Raw genomic sequence first — 14,915 nt, forward strand, 5'->3', positions numbered from 1 at the left:
ATTATAGTTTGAAACTAAGATTAAATAAACTGATCAAAGTCACCAAAAATAAAGTTCAGTTAGACATTCAAATGCATGATCTGTCATTATAACTCAAGGATTCTTCTAACAACTACATTTGCTATCACACACAGCTATCCCCTTTCTTCCAAAAACCAGCCCAATTTTGCTGTAACTTTACCTTAGGCGTTCTTGGTATCATGTTATCAGTTCAGAATTAGGATAGAAAATTACATAAACACAAAGCATACTGTGTGGTTTGAGGAGAGGGACAGTTGGTGTTTTGTATTTGCCACTTACACACTGACAAGGATCTCTCCTTATCACATTTCTACCTGTTTTGAAACTCCTTTTTTAATGGGACTGAATTGAGATTCCAGGGAATATTTATACTCTAGAGCGAACAGCTATTTATAAATTTAAGTTATAGTCCATTAAAAACTCAAAATTGTATTCCTACTTTTTTTTTAATGTTTATTTATTCTTGAGAGAGAGGGGGAGAGAGAGGAGAGAGACAGAATGTAAGCAGGGGAGGGGCAGAGAGACAGACCCAGAATCCCAAGCAGGCTCCAGGCTCTGAGCTGTCAGCACAGAGCCCAACGTGGGGCTTGAACTCCCAAACCGTTAGATCATGACCTGAGTCGAAGTTGGATGCTTAACCAACTGAGCCAACCAGGCACCCCTGTATTTCTACTTTTAACAAATGGGGGGGAAAAAAACCCTTGAAATACCTTGCTCCAGTTTTGTCCATTTTGTTTAAAAAACAGATTCGAGGTATCTTGTGTTTATCAGCTTGCCTCCATACTGTGAGAGTCTGGGCCTGGAGCAAAGAGAAAGGGAAAAAAAACCACATACGGGACAAAAATAACTCCACTACACATGGAACAAATAGATCTAAGAATCTATTATAACATGGAACTGGGCCCTGTTCCAACACAGAATTAGTGCCACTGCTCTAGTTACTATTCTGCTAGTGGGTAATAGAACAAAGAACATGATGAAGTGTGATACAGAACGTGCTTCAAACTGAGAATACTCCTTTGGGTGGTCTAGGTTGCCATACAAGGAGAACAAACACGTGGGAGGTATTAAGAGTCATGGAAAGAGGACTTAATCAAGAACCAGAAGATGTCATTTTTGTCTGGCTTCACCTTACCCAGAACAGGTCACATAATACTGAACTCATCAGTTTGCTGACCAGCAAAATAGGGACTTTTGCCTTAATTCTTTTGTTGTCGTAATGTAAAAAGAATAGGACTGTACTATAAAAAATGATATTGTGATAACAATATGCATTTTTACTCCTGAAACCAATATTGCACTGTGTTAATTAAAATTTAAATAAAACTTTGTAAAAGTATATGCATTTTTATTGTGAATGTTTAAATGTTGAGTTAAACTGAAGAGTAAGGAAGAAAAAAGCCAATAACTGTATTTCTTAGTAGTGATTCTCACGTATTTTTTTTTTAATTATTTATTTTGAGAGAGACAGAAAGCACGTATGCACGCATGAGAGGGGGCAGAGAGAGAGAGAGAGAGGGAGAAAGAGACTCCCAAGCAGGTTCCAGGCTGTCAGCACGGAGCCCCCATACGGAGCTTGATCCCACAAACCACGAGATTATGACCTGAACCGAAATCAAGAGTCAGATGTTTAACCAAATGAGCCACCCAGGCGCCCCTCTCATATGCTTTTCTATTTGACTTCTTTTAATTCTAATTTTTACACATTTTAAATATAAATAGTTTGAGTCTGTTACAATATCTCTGCCTAGTGGAGTCTCAAAGCCCTAGAACAGAGCATACAAAGCCTAATGTGCTGACATTACCTGATACAGAAACCACTTTATATAATTTGTTTAGGTAAAATTTAGATAGAATAAAAAACACTCATCTTAAGCGTATAGTGCGTTCTTGTAAATGTATAGATGTGTATAGCTACTATCCCAACCAAGATATAGAACCTAAGAAATTTTTCTTATGTCCCATCCCCCATAAACAACCTGTCCTCACATTTGTCACCACAGATTCATTCTATTTTTGAATCTCATATAAATAACATGGCTTCTTTCACTAAACATAAAGTTTTTGACATTCATTCATGTTGTTAGGTATGATGGCTGTTATTTTTGTTGTTGTTGTTGTTTTGTTTGTTTTTGGCTAAACCCCTTCGTATAAATGTGCCAGCTTGTTTGTCCACCTGTGGATGAGCACCGAGATCACTTCTAGTTTTGGGCTATTATGAATTTAGCTGCTGTAAATATTTTGAAAAAGTCTTTAGGAGACAAATGTTCTCATTCCCTTGGATAAAGATACAGGAGTAGAAGTGCTGGGTGAGAGGATATGTGCAGACTTCATTTTATAAGAAACTGCCAAATAGTCTTCCAAAGTATAATATTTTACAGTTCCACCAACAGTGTATAAGAGTTCCACTTGTTCCACAACTTCAGCCAGTATTTGCCATCATTTCTTTCAATTTTAGCCATTCTTGTGGGTGTCAAATAGTTTTTTCTTTGTAATTTTAATTTGCATTTCTCGATAATCAATGAGACTGAGCATCTTTTCATGTGCTCACTGGGCCATTCATGTGTCTGGTGAAAATCCACTCAAGTCTTTTGTCCATTTATTTACTGAGTTGTAACTTTTCATTACTGATTTGTAGTTATTCATATATTCTGGATACAAGTCCTTGATCACACCCATGTACCATGTACTATGAAAATTTCAGCACATACTTCCTAAAACAATGATATTTTCCTACGTAATCAATAGTGTTATCGCATTCTGGAAATTTAACATTCATATACTATATCTAAAATGAGAAATTTTTTCATAGCCTACAGCTTCCCTTTTTATTTTTTAATTTTTTTAGTTTTAATGAGAAGATGTAATTTTGATAAAGTCCGATGAATCAACTTTTCTTCTTCTAGTATGCTTTGTATCCTAAGATATTGTTACCTACCCCCAAGGTGACTAATTGCTGCATATGGTGAGGTGGGGGCTGGGGGTATATTATAAATTTTCCAAGAAAAAAGCATATTAAAACATATAGAAAGACTTCCATTATCCCACCTGCTAGCTAAAAGTCCATTTATTGTTTTAGCACATAAAAGGCTTCTGTGTCACAAATTCAGAAATTTCCAATTCCAATATATTTCAATTTTGTAAATAATGCCATCTGTCAAATGTACATATACAAGTCATAATGACAGAAAGAATGCAACCATTAGGACGTGAGGGGATCAGAAAGAAATGGGAATAATGTATAATCAACCTCAGACCTCAAGGTCAGGCTGTATTTAGATCAAAAAAACATCACTGCCTGTCAGCAGTCCTCAGGTCGGGCTTTCCATAACTGTATTATTTCCCCCCAACAATTTTTCATTCTGAAAAATCTCAAACCCATAAAAAAGGTAAAAAAACAGTACAATAAATACCATGTACCCTTCACCTAGATTCACCAAGTATGAACACCTTGCCACACTTGCCTTTTTTTCCCCAAATGTGCATATGAACACATTAGAATGTGTGCACTGGGTATGGGAGTGTGCCACCTGGATCTACTACACAAAGCATAATTAAATGATAGCTCCAAGTGCTAGTCATCTTGACTACTAACTACCACGGTCTCTCAAGGACCAGCTAATGGCCAAGCAGAGCAGAAGTACTAATGTAGGTTATTCCTACAAAACATGTGGGACTTCTCCAACAGGCGACTTTGCCTTGAGGACTTCCATCAGCCTAGCCAAACCCCTTTTGGAAATGTGCTATAGTCTGAAACTCTTCCTACCCAATCATCCTGTCACCAAGAGCTCCTTGATCTGCCCTCTGGTCTGAAAGCTCTCTTCCACTTCTTTCTTTTCTCCTTTACTCTTCACAGGGATATCCACCAATAAATCTCTTATGCATCTAATCCCAACTTGGCATCTAATGCTCAAAGTACCCAAACTAACAACATACGTGTATGTGTGCGTGGGAGGTGAACCACTAGAGCAAGATGCAGATATCATGACACTTTAATCCTAAATACTTCAGCCTGTATTTTCTAAAAATAAGGAGATTCTCCTACATAACCATTTACAAAGATCATATTCAAAGAATTTAAACTGCTACAATACTTTTTTCTTTTTTTTCCTTTTCATGTTTATTTATTTTTGAGACAGAGAGAGACAGAGTGTGAGCGGGGGGGGGGGGGGGGGGGGGGCGCAGAGGGAGACACAGAATCAGAAACAGGCTCCAGGCTCTGAGCTGTCAGCACAGAGCCCAACGTGGGGCTCGAACTCACAGACCGTGAGATCATGACCTGAGCTGAAGTCGGACGCCTAACCAACTGAGCCACCCGGGTGCCCCTACAATACTTTTTTCTAATAACATATCATCTATATTAAAATTATTCTGGTTTTCCTACTGATGCTCTTTGTAACTTTTTGTTTTTGAATCCAGGATCCTTCCAAAGATCATTTTACATTTAGTTTTCTTGTTTGTTTAGAATCCTTTCAACTACAGGGGTGCCTGCGCGGCTCAGTCAGTTAAGCATCCAACTTCAGTTCAGGTCGTGATCTCATGGTTCAGGAGTTCAAGTCCCGCATGGGGCTCTGTGTTGACAGCTCAAAGCCTGGAGCCTACATCGGATTCTGTGTCTCCCTCTCTCTCTGCCCCTCTCCGGCTTGCACTCTCTCTCTTTCAAAAATAAACAAACATTAAAAAAAACTTCTAAGAAATTTCATTTGATTGCCTTCTCATGATTAGATTTGGGCCAAACATTCTGCCAAGAATACAACATAATGTTTTGCCCTTCTTAGTGCATCCTATGAGGAAGCCCATGGTGTCGATTTGTATCATTTGGGAAATGTTAATATCGATCATTTAGTGTATCACTTTTAGTAATTTTAAGATTAGAAGAAGTGAAGAGGATTCTATATTTAATAAAAAGCCAATCTTGAAATTTTAAGACATATAGCGATATGCTAAAGAGTACATAACTGACCCCAGTATAATTTATTATAAATCCACTTTTAAGATTTATTCAAAAAACTCAGTAACTGTTAGGACACAATTCTTCATGGGTATTTCACCTTTCTACATAGTTTGTTAGGAAAGGCACTAACTGCCTTTGTTCTGGACTATGTCTTCAAAGATGTCTTCAAATATAGTAAATGGCTTAGAAAGAGAAGTGTCTTCCTCTGAGTCAAAAGGTAGGTTTGTTTATAAGCCTGGAAGATAACATCTCTCTCCAGAGCAAACAGCAGGCATGCTTACTGCCCATTATAAAACATGTGCATTTTCTAAGCACAGGGTTCCATGACATGTGCAACTCTTGACTCTCTTGACTCTCTTTAGGTCACCCTGTGGGAATTGGGGCTTGGGTAACTAAGACAAGAAATTATGGACACTCTGGCTATTGCTATTCCTGTGACTAACAGTCCTTTATCTCTGACTCAAAAGTCTTATGTCTTATGCCAGCATGCCATAAAACTGTGGCAGGTTAACTAGTTAGCTTAAAAAAACAGCTAAGAATCTCAAGCCCTTCACAGTTTTCAGCACTAACTTTCATATTTTCTACAGAAAAGCAACTATTTCCCTTTTATTATGAAATATCCGAGATCACATATAGACCTGTATATGTGATTGCAGTATTAAATTCCAATTTCACCATAATTTGATTAATATGAACTTAACAAATACAGGGCTATCGTAACTAAATCTGATACATTCTACTTTAAGAAAAAATCATGTTGTTGCTATCTTCACTTTACTTTGAGAATATTTTTTACCTCTACACCAGCAGAGGCATCAAACACAGCTACTGCACCATCCAACACTCTAAGGCAGCGCTCAACCTCCAAGGTAAAGTCTACATGACCTAAAAAAAAAGATGAGAAACATAACACTTAAAATCTTTTATTCATTTTTCTATGTTTATTTATTTTTGAGACAGAGAGAGAGAGAGACAGAGCATGAGCAGAGGAGGGGCTGAGAGAGAGGGAGACACAGAATCTGAGCAGGCTCCAGGCTCTGAGCTGTTAGCACAGAGCCCGACACGGGGCTCGAACTCATGGACCGTGAGATCATGACCTGAGCTAAACCTGGACACTCAACCTACTGAACCACCCAGGAGCCCCAACACTTAAAATCTTTTAAAAACTGAACAAAAAAACATGATCCAGTAATCCCACTTTGGGGTATATATCCAAAAGAACTGAAGGGAGAGTCTGAAAGACATATCTGCACACCACACTCATAGTAAAATGATTCACAATGGCCAAGAGGTGGAAACAACCTTCCATCAATGGATGAATGATGTATATTTACATACAAATTATGTTATATATGTACAATGGAATATTATGCAGCCTTAAACATAAAGGAAATCCTCTCACATATTATAAAACAGATAAACCTTGGAAGATTTCATGCTAAGCAAAGTCAGTCACCCACAAAAGGACAAAAACTGTATGATTCTGCTCATATGAGGTATCTAAAGTAATCTCCTCGATTACAAAGTAGAAGAGTAATTACCAGCAACGGGAGCAGATGACAAATAGTAGTTATATAATGGATATATAGTTTCAGTTGTGCAAGACTAAGTACTCCTGGACATCAGTTTCACAACAATGTAAATATACTTACCTACTGAGCTGTACACTTAAAAATGGTTAGGATGGTAAATTTTATGATATATTTTTGACCACAATTTAAAAGGAAATACAAACATGAATAAAAACCTCAAATGATGCAGCACCTCTGCATTGCTCAAATAGCACCATACCTGGCGTATCAATTAAATTGACTCTATATCCCTTCCAATCAAACGTAACAGCAGCAGACTGAATAGTAATGCCTCTTTCTCGCTCTTGAGCCATGAAATCTGTCACTGTATCTCCATCATCAACATCTGACAAGGAAAAATATGACACCGTTAGGCTTCATACCAAGTATATTTCATTGAGATAAGATATCTACATCACAGTTTAATTTGCTTTAAGACTGTTTATAAAATATTTGGCTTAATATCTAGAGGCCTTAATCTTTTTTTTTTTTTTAGTTTTTTTTTTCAACGTTTATTTTTTGGGACAGAGAGAGACAGAGCATGAATGGGGGAGGGGCAGAGAGAGAGGGAGACACAGAATCGGAAACAGGCTCCAGGCTCTGAGCCATCAGCCCAGAGCCTGACGTGGGGCTCGAACTCCCGGACCGCGAGATCGTGACCTGGCTGAAGTCAGACGCTTAACCGACTGCGCCACCCAGGCGCCCCTAGAGGCCTTAATCTTACTCTACATAAGTCCTTGTTCTAGAAAAGCTTTTCCAGCAAAATGAGTAATTTTTCCATAAAAAAATATTTTTTCTCTAAGATTAAATTCTGTCTAAATATTTTAATTTTTCTAAACTTTTTATTTTTTCATTTTTTCCCCTAGTTTACCTTTCATTATCCCTTTTTATGTTTCTCATATCTGATCCCTTGACAGGAGGGAGGGTAGTGCAATGAAAAGAGCACAGATAAGTCTCGATTTAAATCCCAACTTTACCATTACTACTGTATGAACCTGAGCAAGCTACTTAACCTAATTTGTACTACAAGGTTAACAAAAGCAACCTCGCTGGGTTGCTGTAAGAATAAAATGAGACTACATAAAGTACCTAGCCCAGTAAATGGTAAGTAAATGGTAGCTACAGGGAACAAGGTAAAGAAAAAACTCCTCCCAAGTAAAATTCTCCTTTACAAATCCTTCTGATTACTAAATTCCCCCCCCCCGCCCCAACCCCCAGCCAAAGACACTTATGTGTACAAATGAAAATAGTCTTAGTGGAACTTCTATAATAAAAAGTTACAGATAAAGTTCATCTTGACTACTAAATTATTCTGCATTAAAATTCTTGTACTCTCATTAAATTTATACAGTAAAAGAAGTAAAAATGAGTTTATCGTTACCATTCAAAATTCAAAACCACAAGTGACCATGGCCTTATACTATCACTACTTATGTCAGCATTAAACCTCTAAAAATGCTAACCACTTTTCCTCACTGTTTGTGTATGTATAGATATATATAAACATATGTACACATATGTGCCAACTGGGGGAGGAAAAGAAAAATTTATTTTTCAGGAGCCCCAAATATCTGTGTTAAAAATTAGTGTTGCCAGTTACTCACAAAATAACAAACCAAGAAAACAAACATCATTAATGAGACAAAGACCAAATACCTAACCAAAAGCGCTGTTTTTATTTACTTATCTTTTCAACGTTTATTTGTTTTTGAGAGAGGGAGACAGAGCGTGAGCAGGGGAGGGGCAGAGAGAAAGGGAGACCCAGAATTTGAAGCAAGCTCCAGGCCCTGAGCTGTCAGCAAAGAGTCCGATGCAGGGCTCGAACCCCACGAACCACTAGATCATGACCTGAGCCAAAGCCGAACAACTAACCTACTGAGCCACCCAGGTGCCCAAAAGCTCTAAACTTGTAAAACATTTGTAGGAGGAGGGGATGCAAGATGGTGGAGTAAGAGGACCCTAAGCTCATCCCATCCTACTTTTACAGCTACATATCACTCACATCTGAGTCAACAAACTGGAGAGTGATCTGAAGACTGGCAGAACAAACTCCACAGCCAAATACAGGAAGCCAGCCCTGGAGAGGTTAGAAAGGGCAGAAAGGCAGCCAGGAGCACTGCCCACAGGAGAAAGGAAGCTGTGGTCACAGAGAAGGCAAAGCACCGGGGAGTTTACATAGGAAAAAAGAATGCCCATAACTTCCAGCCTTGAAAACCAGAGGCACTGAACTCCATGACTCTGTATAACTAGGGGAGTTGGGAGTCTAGAGCTCTGAAGGTCAGGTGACTCAGCACTGGGTAGCCAGGAGTGCACGTGATAGCCACGTCCCCACCCTTAAAGAGACGAAGACCTTTAGAAGAGTCAACACAGACGTGACAGCTTGCACAAAGGCAAAGAGATCTGTTTATAGAGATTTCAGAGCACACTGAGGAATTCCTCTGAGAACAAAGGAACTGGCAGGTGCCATTTTTTCTCCCACCCCTCAGCATAAACAGACACAGGCGGGAGGCAGTGCTGCACAGACACCCGTGAGGTAGCGCCAACAGTGCGTTGTGCCTTGAGTTCTCCTGAGGAATCACCCACTCTAAGTATGCTGGCCTAGGCCCTGGGCTCAGGGCAAATTTTATTAACACTGTGTGCGCCCCACCCAATCACTGCCTCCGTGTGCTGTGGCCCTGTGGCCATCGCACTCTGGCAGATCTAGCCAGGTCTAGCAGCTCAGTGCAGATTTTGCTAAAGTTGAATGCCCCCAGCCACCACGCACAGACCCGTACGCTTCTTGTCACTACCTCAGCCGTGTGCTTTGTGTCCGGCCGCTAACACATGCCACGCCGCTGGCCACCACCGTGATTTAGGGGATCTGGCCTGGGACTACTGATTCGGTGCAAATTTTGGTTAACACTGCTGCCTGGCCCCTGAGCCCTCCTATGGTCATGCCCTCTCAAGCCGGCCTGCCTGGGTCTAATACCACAGAAAGCAAGCACAGCCCACAAGAGGCAGATAGTCAGTGCAGAAGTCTGGACTGAAAGAGAAAGCACAATAGTAGGACGCAAGCAACGCAACGCAAGCAACATACAGAAGACTCCTCTGAAGTGTCACTTTCTGGTGAATAGGGAACAGTGCACTGCAGGGCACTACAAGACCTCTTCTTCATAAAGCCACTACTTTTAACAGCAGGAGATATGGCTGACTTTCCTAATACACAGAAACAGACACAGAGAGGTAGACAAAATGAGGAGACAGGGGAATATGTCCCAAATGAAAGAACATGACAAAATCACAACAGGAGACATAAGTGAAACAGAAATTACTAAGCCTGGTAGAGAATTTAGAATAATGATCACAAAGATACTCACTAAACTTGAGAAAAGATTGGAGAATATTGTTGAGACCCTTAGCAAAGACAGAAAAAAATAACATCAGACATGAAGACTCAATAAATGAAACAAAAAAATATAATAAATGGAATGAAAAAGTAGGCTACAGGAAGCAAAGGAATGTTATCAGTGACCCGGAGGATAGAGAAATGGGAAGCAATCAAGATGAACAGATGAGAGACAAATACTGCATAATAAGAACTGATTACAGAACTCTCACTCAATCAAGCATAGTAACATTCACGTTACACGGATCCCAGAAGAGAGAGAAAGGGTGGCAGAAAATGTATCTGAAGAAAAAATAGCTGAATACTTCCCAAATGTGAGGAGGGAAACAGAAATCCAGATTCAGGAGGCACAACAAATTGTCCCAACAAATTCAACCCCCAACAAACAAATTGCCACAACAAATTCAAACTCCCAAACAAATGCAACTCAAGGGATTCCACACAAAGACACACATTAATTAAAATGGAAAAGGGGAGCCTGGGTGGCTCAGTCAGTTAAGCGTCCGACTTCGGCTCAGGTCATGATCTCGCGGTCCATGATTTCGAGCCCCGCATTGGGCTCTGTGCTGACAGCTCAGAGCCTGGAGCCTGCTTCAGATTCTGTGGCTCCCTCTCTCTGACCCTCCCCCGTTCATGCTCTCTCTCTGTCTCAAAAATAAATAAACGTTAAAAAAATAATAATAAAATAAAATGGAAAAAAAATTACGATAAAGAATTTTAAAGGTTGCAAGAGAAAAGAAGACAGTTACATACAAAGAAATCCCATAAGGCTATCAGTGGTTTTTTTCAGACAGAAACTGCAGGCCAGACAGGAGTGGCATGATATATTCAAAGTGCTGAAAGGATTTTCTGCAGCCATGAATACTCTATCCAGCAAGGCTATCATTTCGAATTGAAAGATAGACTTTCTCACACTAACAGAAACTAAAGGAGTTTAAGACCACTAAACCAGTCCTACAAGAAATATTAAAGGGGATTCTTTGAGTGGGAAGCAAAGACCATAAGTAAAAGTGTAAAAAAGTGAAAAACACAAAAAAACATTAAAAGTAAGTACTTCCAGGGGCACCTGGGTGGCTCATTCGGTTAAGTGTCTGACTTTCTCTCAGGTTATGATTTCACAGCTTGTGAGTTCAAGCCCCAGGGTGAACTGGAGCCTGCTTCAGACTCTGCCCCAATACTACTCATGCTCTGTCTGTCTCTATCAAAAATAAACAACACAAAAAAATTTTTTAAAGAAAGTAAATGCTTCTGTAAAAACCAGTTAAAATATTCAGAAAATAAAAAGATGTAAAAATGACATCCTATACCAAAAGCATGGGGGGTGGGATTACAGAGGGGTTTAAAGTTCTGCAACCATCAGCTTAATATACACTACTATATGCAGAAGAGGTTCTACACAAACCTAATGGTAATCACAAAATAAAAACCAGTAATAGATATGCTGAATGAAGAATGAAGAAAAAGGAATCCAAGTATATCACTGAAGAAAGCCAACAAACCATGAAAGAAAGGGTCAGAAAAAAGGTGCAAAAACAACCACAAAACAAGTAACAAAATGGCAAAAATATATACTGATCAGTAATTACTTTGAATGTAAATGGACTAAACACTCCCATCAAAAGACACAGGGTGACAGAATGAATAAAAACAAGACCCATCTAAATGCTACCCACAAGAAACTCATTTCAGACAGAAAGACACTTGCAGATTGAGTGTGAGGGACAGAAAAACATTTATCATGCAAATGGATGTCAAAAGAAAGCCAGGATAGCCATACTTATATCAGACAAAATAGACTTTAAAACAAAGTCTGTAACAAGAGACAAAAACCACTGAATAATAAAGGGTACAATCCAACAGCAGAATAACAATTGTAAATATTTATGCACCCAACATGAAAGCACCCAATTCCATAAAACAGTTAGCAACAAACATAAAGGAACTAATCAAAAGTAACACAACAATAGTAAAGTGACTTGAATACCCCACTTAAGATCAACGGACAGATCATCAAACCAGAAAATAAACAAGGAAATAGTGGCTATGAATGACACACTGGACCAGATGGATATAACAGGAGTATCAGAACATTCCATCTAAAACAGGAGAAAAACACATTCTTTTCAAACACACACAGAACATTCTCCAGAACAGATCACATATTTAGGCCACAGAACAAGTCTTAACAAATTATAAAAATCAAAGTCATACCATGCATCTTTCCTGACTACAACGCTATGAAACTAGAAAGCAACCACAAGAAAGGCTCTGCAAAGACCACAGATACATGGAAGTTAAATGACATGCTAGTAAACAATGAATGGGTCAACCAAGAAATTAAAGAATAAAAAAATTACATGGAAACAAAAATGAAAATTACAATGATTCAAAAAGTTCGGGATGCAGCAAAAGTGGTTCTAAGAGATAAGTGTATTATTGCAATACAGGTTTACTTCGAGAAGAAAAATTTCAAACAACATAACCTCACACCTAAAGGGATTAGAAAAAGAAGAACACACAAAACCCAAACCCAGCAAAAGAAGAAAATACAGATTAGAACAGAAATAAATGACACAGAAAGTAAAAAAACAAACAAAAACCCCAATAGGATGGATCAATGAAAGCAAGAGAGAATTCTCTGAAAGGATCAACAAAATTGAAAAACCCATAGCAAGATTCATTAAAAAAAAAAAAAAAAAAAGAGCAAGCAGACAAAGAGGGGTTGGGGGTACCAAAATAAACAAAATCACCAATGAAAGAGGAGAAATAACAATCAACACCAAATAAATACAAGTAATTGTTATAGAATATTATGAAAACCTAAATGCCAACACATTGGACAACTTAAAAGAAATGGATAAATTCCTAGAAACATATAACCTACCAAACCTATGGCAAAAGAAATGGAAAAATTGAACAGACCAATTACCTGCAATGAAATCAGTCATCAAAAAACTCAGAAAAAAAGCAATGCCTGAGGGTTCAGTCAGTTAAGTGTCTGACTTCAGCTCAGGTCATGATCTCACAGTTGGTGAGTTTAAGCCCCACATGGGACTCTGTGCTGACAGCTCAGAGCCTGAAGCCTGCTTTGGATTCCATGTCTCCCTCTCTCTCTGCCCCTTCCCCACTCTGTGTGTCTCTCTCTCTCACTCTCTCCCTCTCTCAAAAATAAACATTAAAAAAAACTTCTTTTTAACTCTCAAAAAACAAAAGTCCAAGACCAGACGGCTTCACAGGAATGCTACAAAACATTTAATAAAGTGTTAATACCTATTCTCCTCAGACTATTCTGAAAAATACAAGAGGAAGGAAAACTTCCAAATTCATTCAACGAGGCCAGTATCATCCCGATACCAAAACCAAACAGAAACCACACACACACAAAAAGAGAGAACTATAGGCCAATATTTCTCATGAATATAGATGCAAAAAAAACCTCAACAAAATATCAGCAAACCAAATCCAACAATACATTAAAAAAAACCATATACCACAATCAAGTGGGACTTATTCCAGGGATGCAAGGGTGATCCAGTATTTGCAAACAATCAATGTGATAAGAGAAAGGATAAAAACTGTATAATCATTTTAGCAGATGCATAAAAAGCACTTGACAAAGTACAACCATTCATGATAAAAATCCTGTGCAAAATAGGTCAAGAAGGAAACATACCTCATATGATAAAGGCTTTCTATGAAAAACTCACAGCCAACATCACACTCCATCATGAAAAACTGAAAAGTTTTCCCTTAAGGTAAAGAACAGGACACAGATATCCACTCTCATTTTAATTCAACATAGTACTGGCAGTCCTAGCCATAGCAATCAGATAAGAAAAAGAAATAATAGGGATCCAAATTGGTAAGAAAGAAGTAAAATTTGCACTATTTCCAACTGACACAATACTACATACAGAAAACCCTAAAGATTCCACCAAAAAACTGCTAAAACTGATAAATGAATTCAATAAAGTTGCAGGATACAAAATCAATGTGCAGAAATTTGTTGCATTCTTACACACTAATAGCAAAGTGGCAGAAAGTGAAAATAAGAAAACAAGCCTATTTACAAGTGTACCCAAAACAATAAAATACCTTGGAAAAAATTTAACCAAAGAGGTGAGAGACCTATACTCTGAAAACTATGAAACACTGATGAAAGAAATTCAAGACAACACAAAGGAATGAAAGACATTCACAGACTGGAAGAAAAATACTGGTGAAATGTTCAGACTATCTCAAGCAATCTATAGATTTAATGTAATCCCTACCAAAATATCAACAGCATTTTTCACAGAACTAGAACAATCCTAAAATTTGTATGAAACCATAAAAGATGTAGAAGAGCCAAAGCAATCTTGAAAAAGAACAACAAAACAGGAGGTACCACAATTCCAGATTTCAAGTTATATTACAAAGCAGTAGTAATTAAACAGTATGGTACTGGCATAAAAACAGACACAGAGGTCAGTGTAATAGAACAGAAAACTAAGAAATAAACCCACAATATATGGTCAATTAATCTTTGACAAAGGAAGGATGAATAACCAGTGGGAAAAAAGTCTCTTCAACAAACAGTGCTGGGAAAGCTAGACAGCTATAAGCAAAAGAATGAAACTGGACCACTTTCTTACGCTATACACAAAATGAACTCAAAATGGATTAAAGACCTAAATGTTGAGACCTGAAACCATAAAAACCTTTGAAAAGAGCACAGAAAGTCATCTATCTGACATCAGCCATAGCAACATTTTTCTAGGTATGTCTCCTGAGGCAAGGGAAATAAAAGCAAAAATAAATTACTGGGACTACATCAAAATAATAAGCTTTTGCACAGTGAAGGGAATGATCAACAAAACTCAAAGGCAACCAACCTATTGAATGGGAGAAGATATAGGCAAATGACATATCTGATTAGTACCCAAAACATATAAAGAACTGATACAACTCAACACCCAAAAAAACACATAATCCAATCAAAACA

General features: G+C 38.2%; 1 protein-coding gene across 3 annotated transcripts in view; it reads right to left on the reverse strand.

The window, feature by feature from the left end:
- Positions 1–14,915, reverse strand: part of GFM2 (GTP dependent ribosome recycling factor mitochondrial 2) — a 73,856-nt gene that overhangs the window by 39,937 nt on the left and 19,004 nt on the right. For all 3 annotated transcript variants that reach the window (XM_045495494.1, XM_045495488.1, XM_045495501.1), the window contains 3 exons: positions 6,767–6,892; positions 5,772–5,860; positions 732–820 (listed from right to left, as the gene is read on the reverse strand). In XM_045495494.1, coding sequence (XP_045351450.1) covers positions 732–820; positions 5,772–5,860; positions 6,767–6,892 — 304 coding nt within the window. The remainder of the gene's footprint in view (positions 1–731; positions 821–5,771; positions 5,861–6,766; positions 6,893–14,915) is intronic.

The sequence above is a fragment of the Leopardus geoffroyi genome, chromosome A1 (assembly GCF_018350155.1).
Source record: "Leopardus geoffroyi isolate Oge1 chromosome A1, O.geoffroyi_Oge1_pat1.0, whole genome shotgun sequence".
Lineage (NCBI taxonomy): Eukaryota > Metazoa > Chordata > Mammalia > Carnivora > Felidae > Leopardus > Leopardus geoffroyi.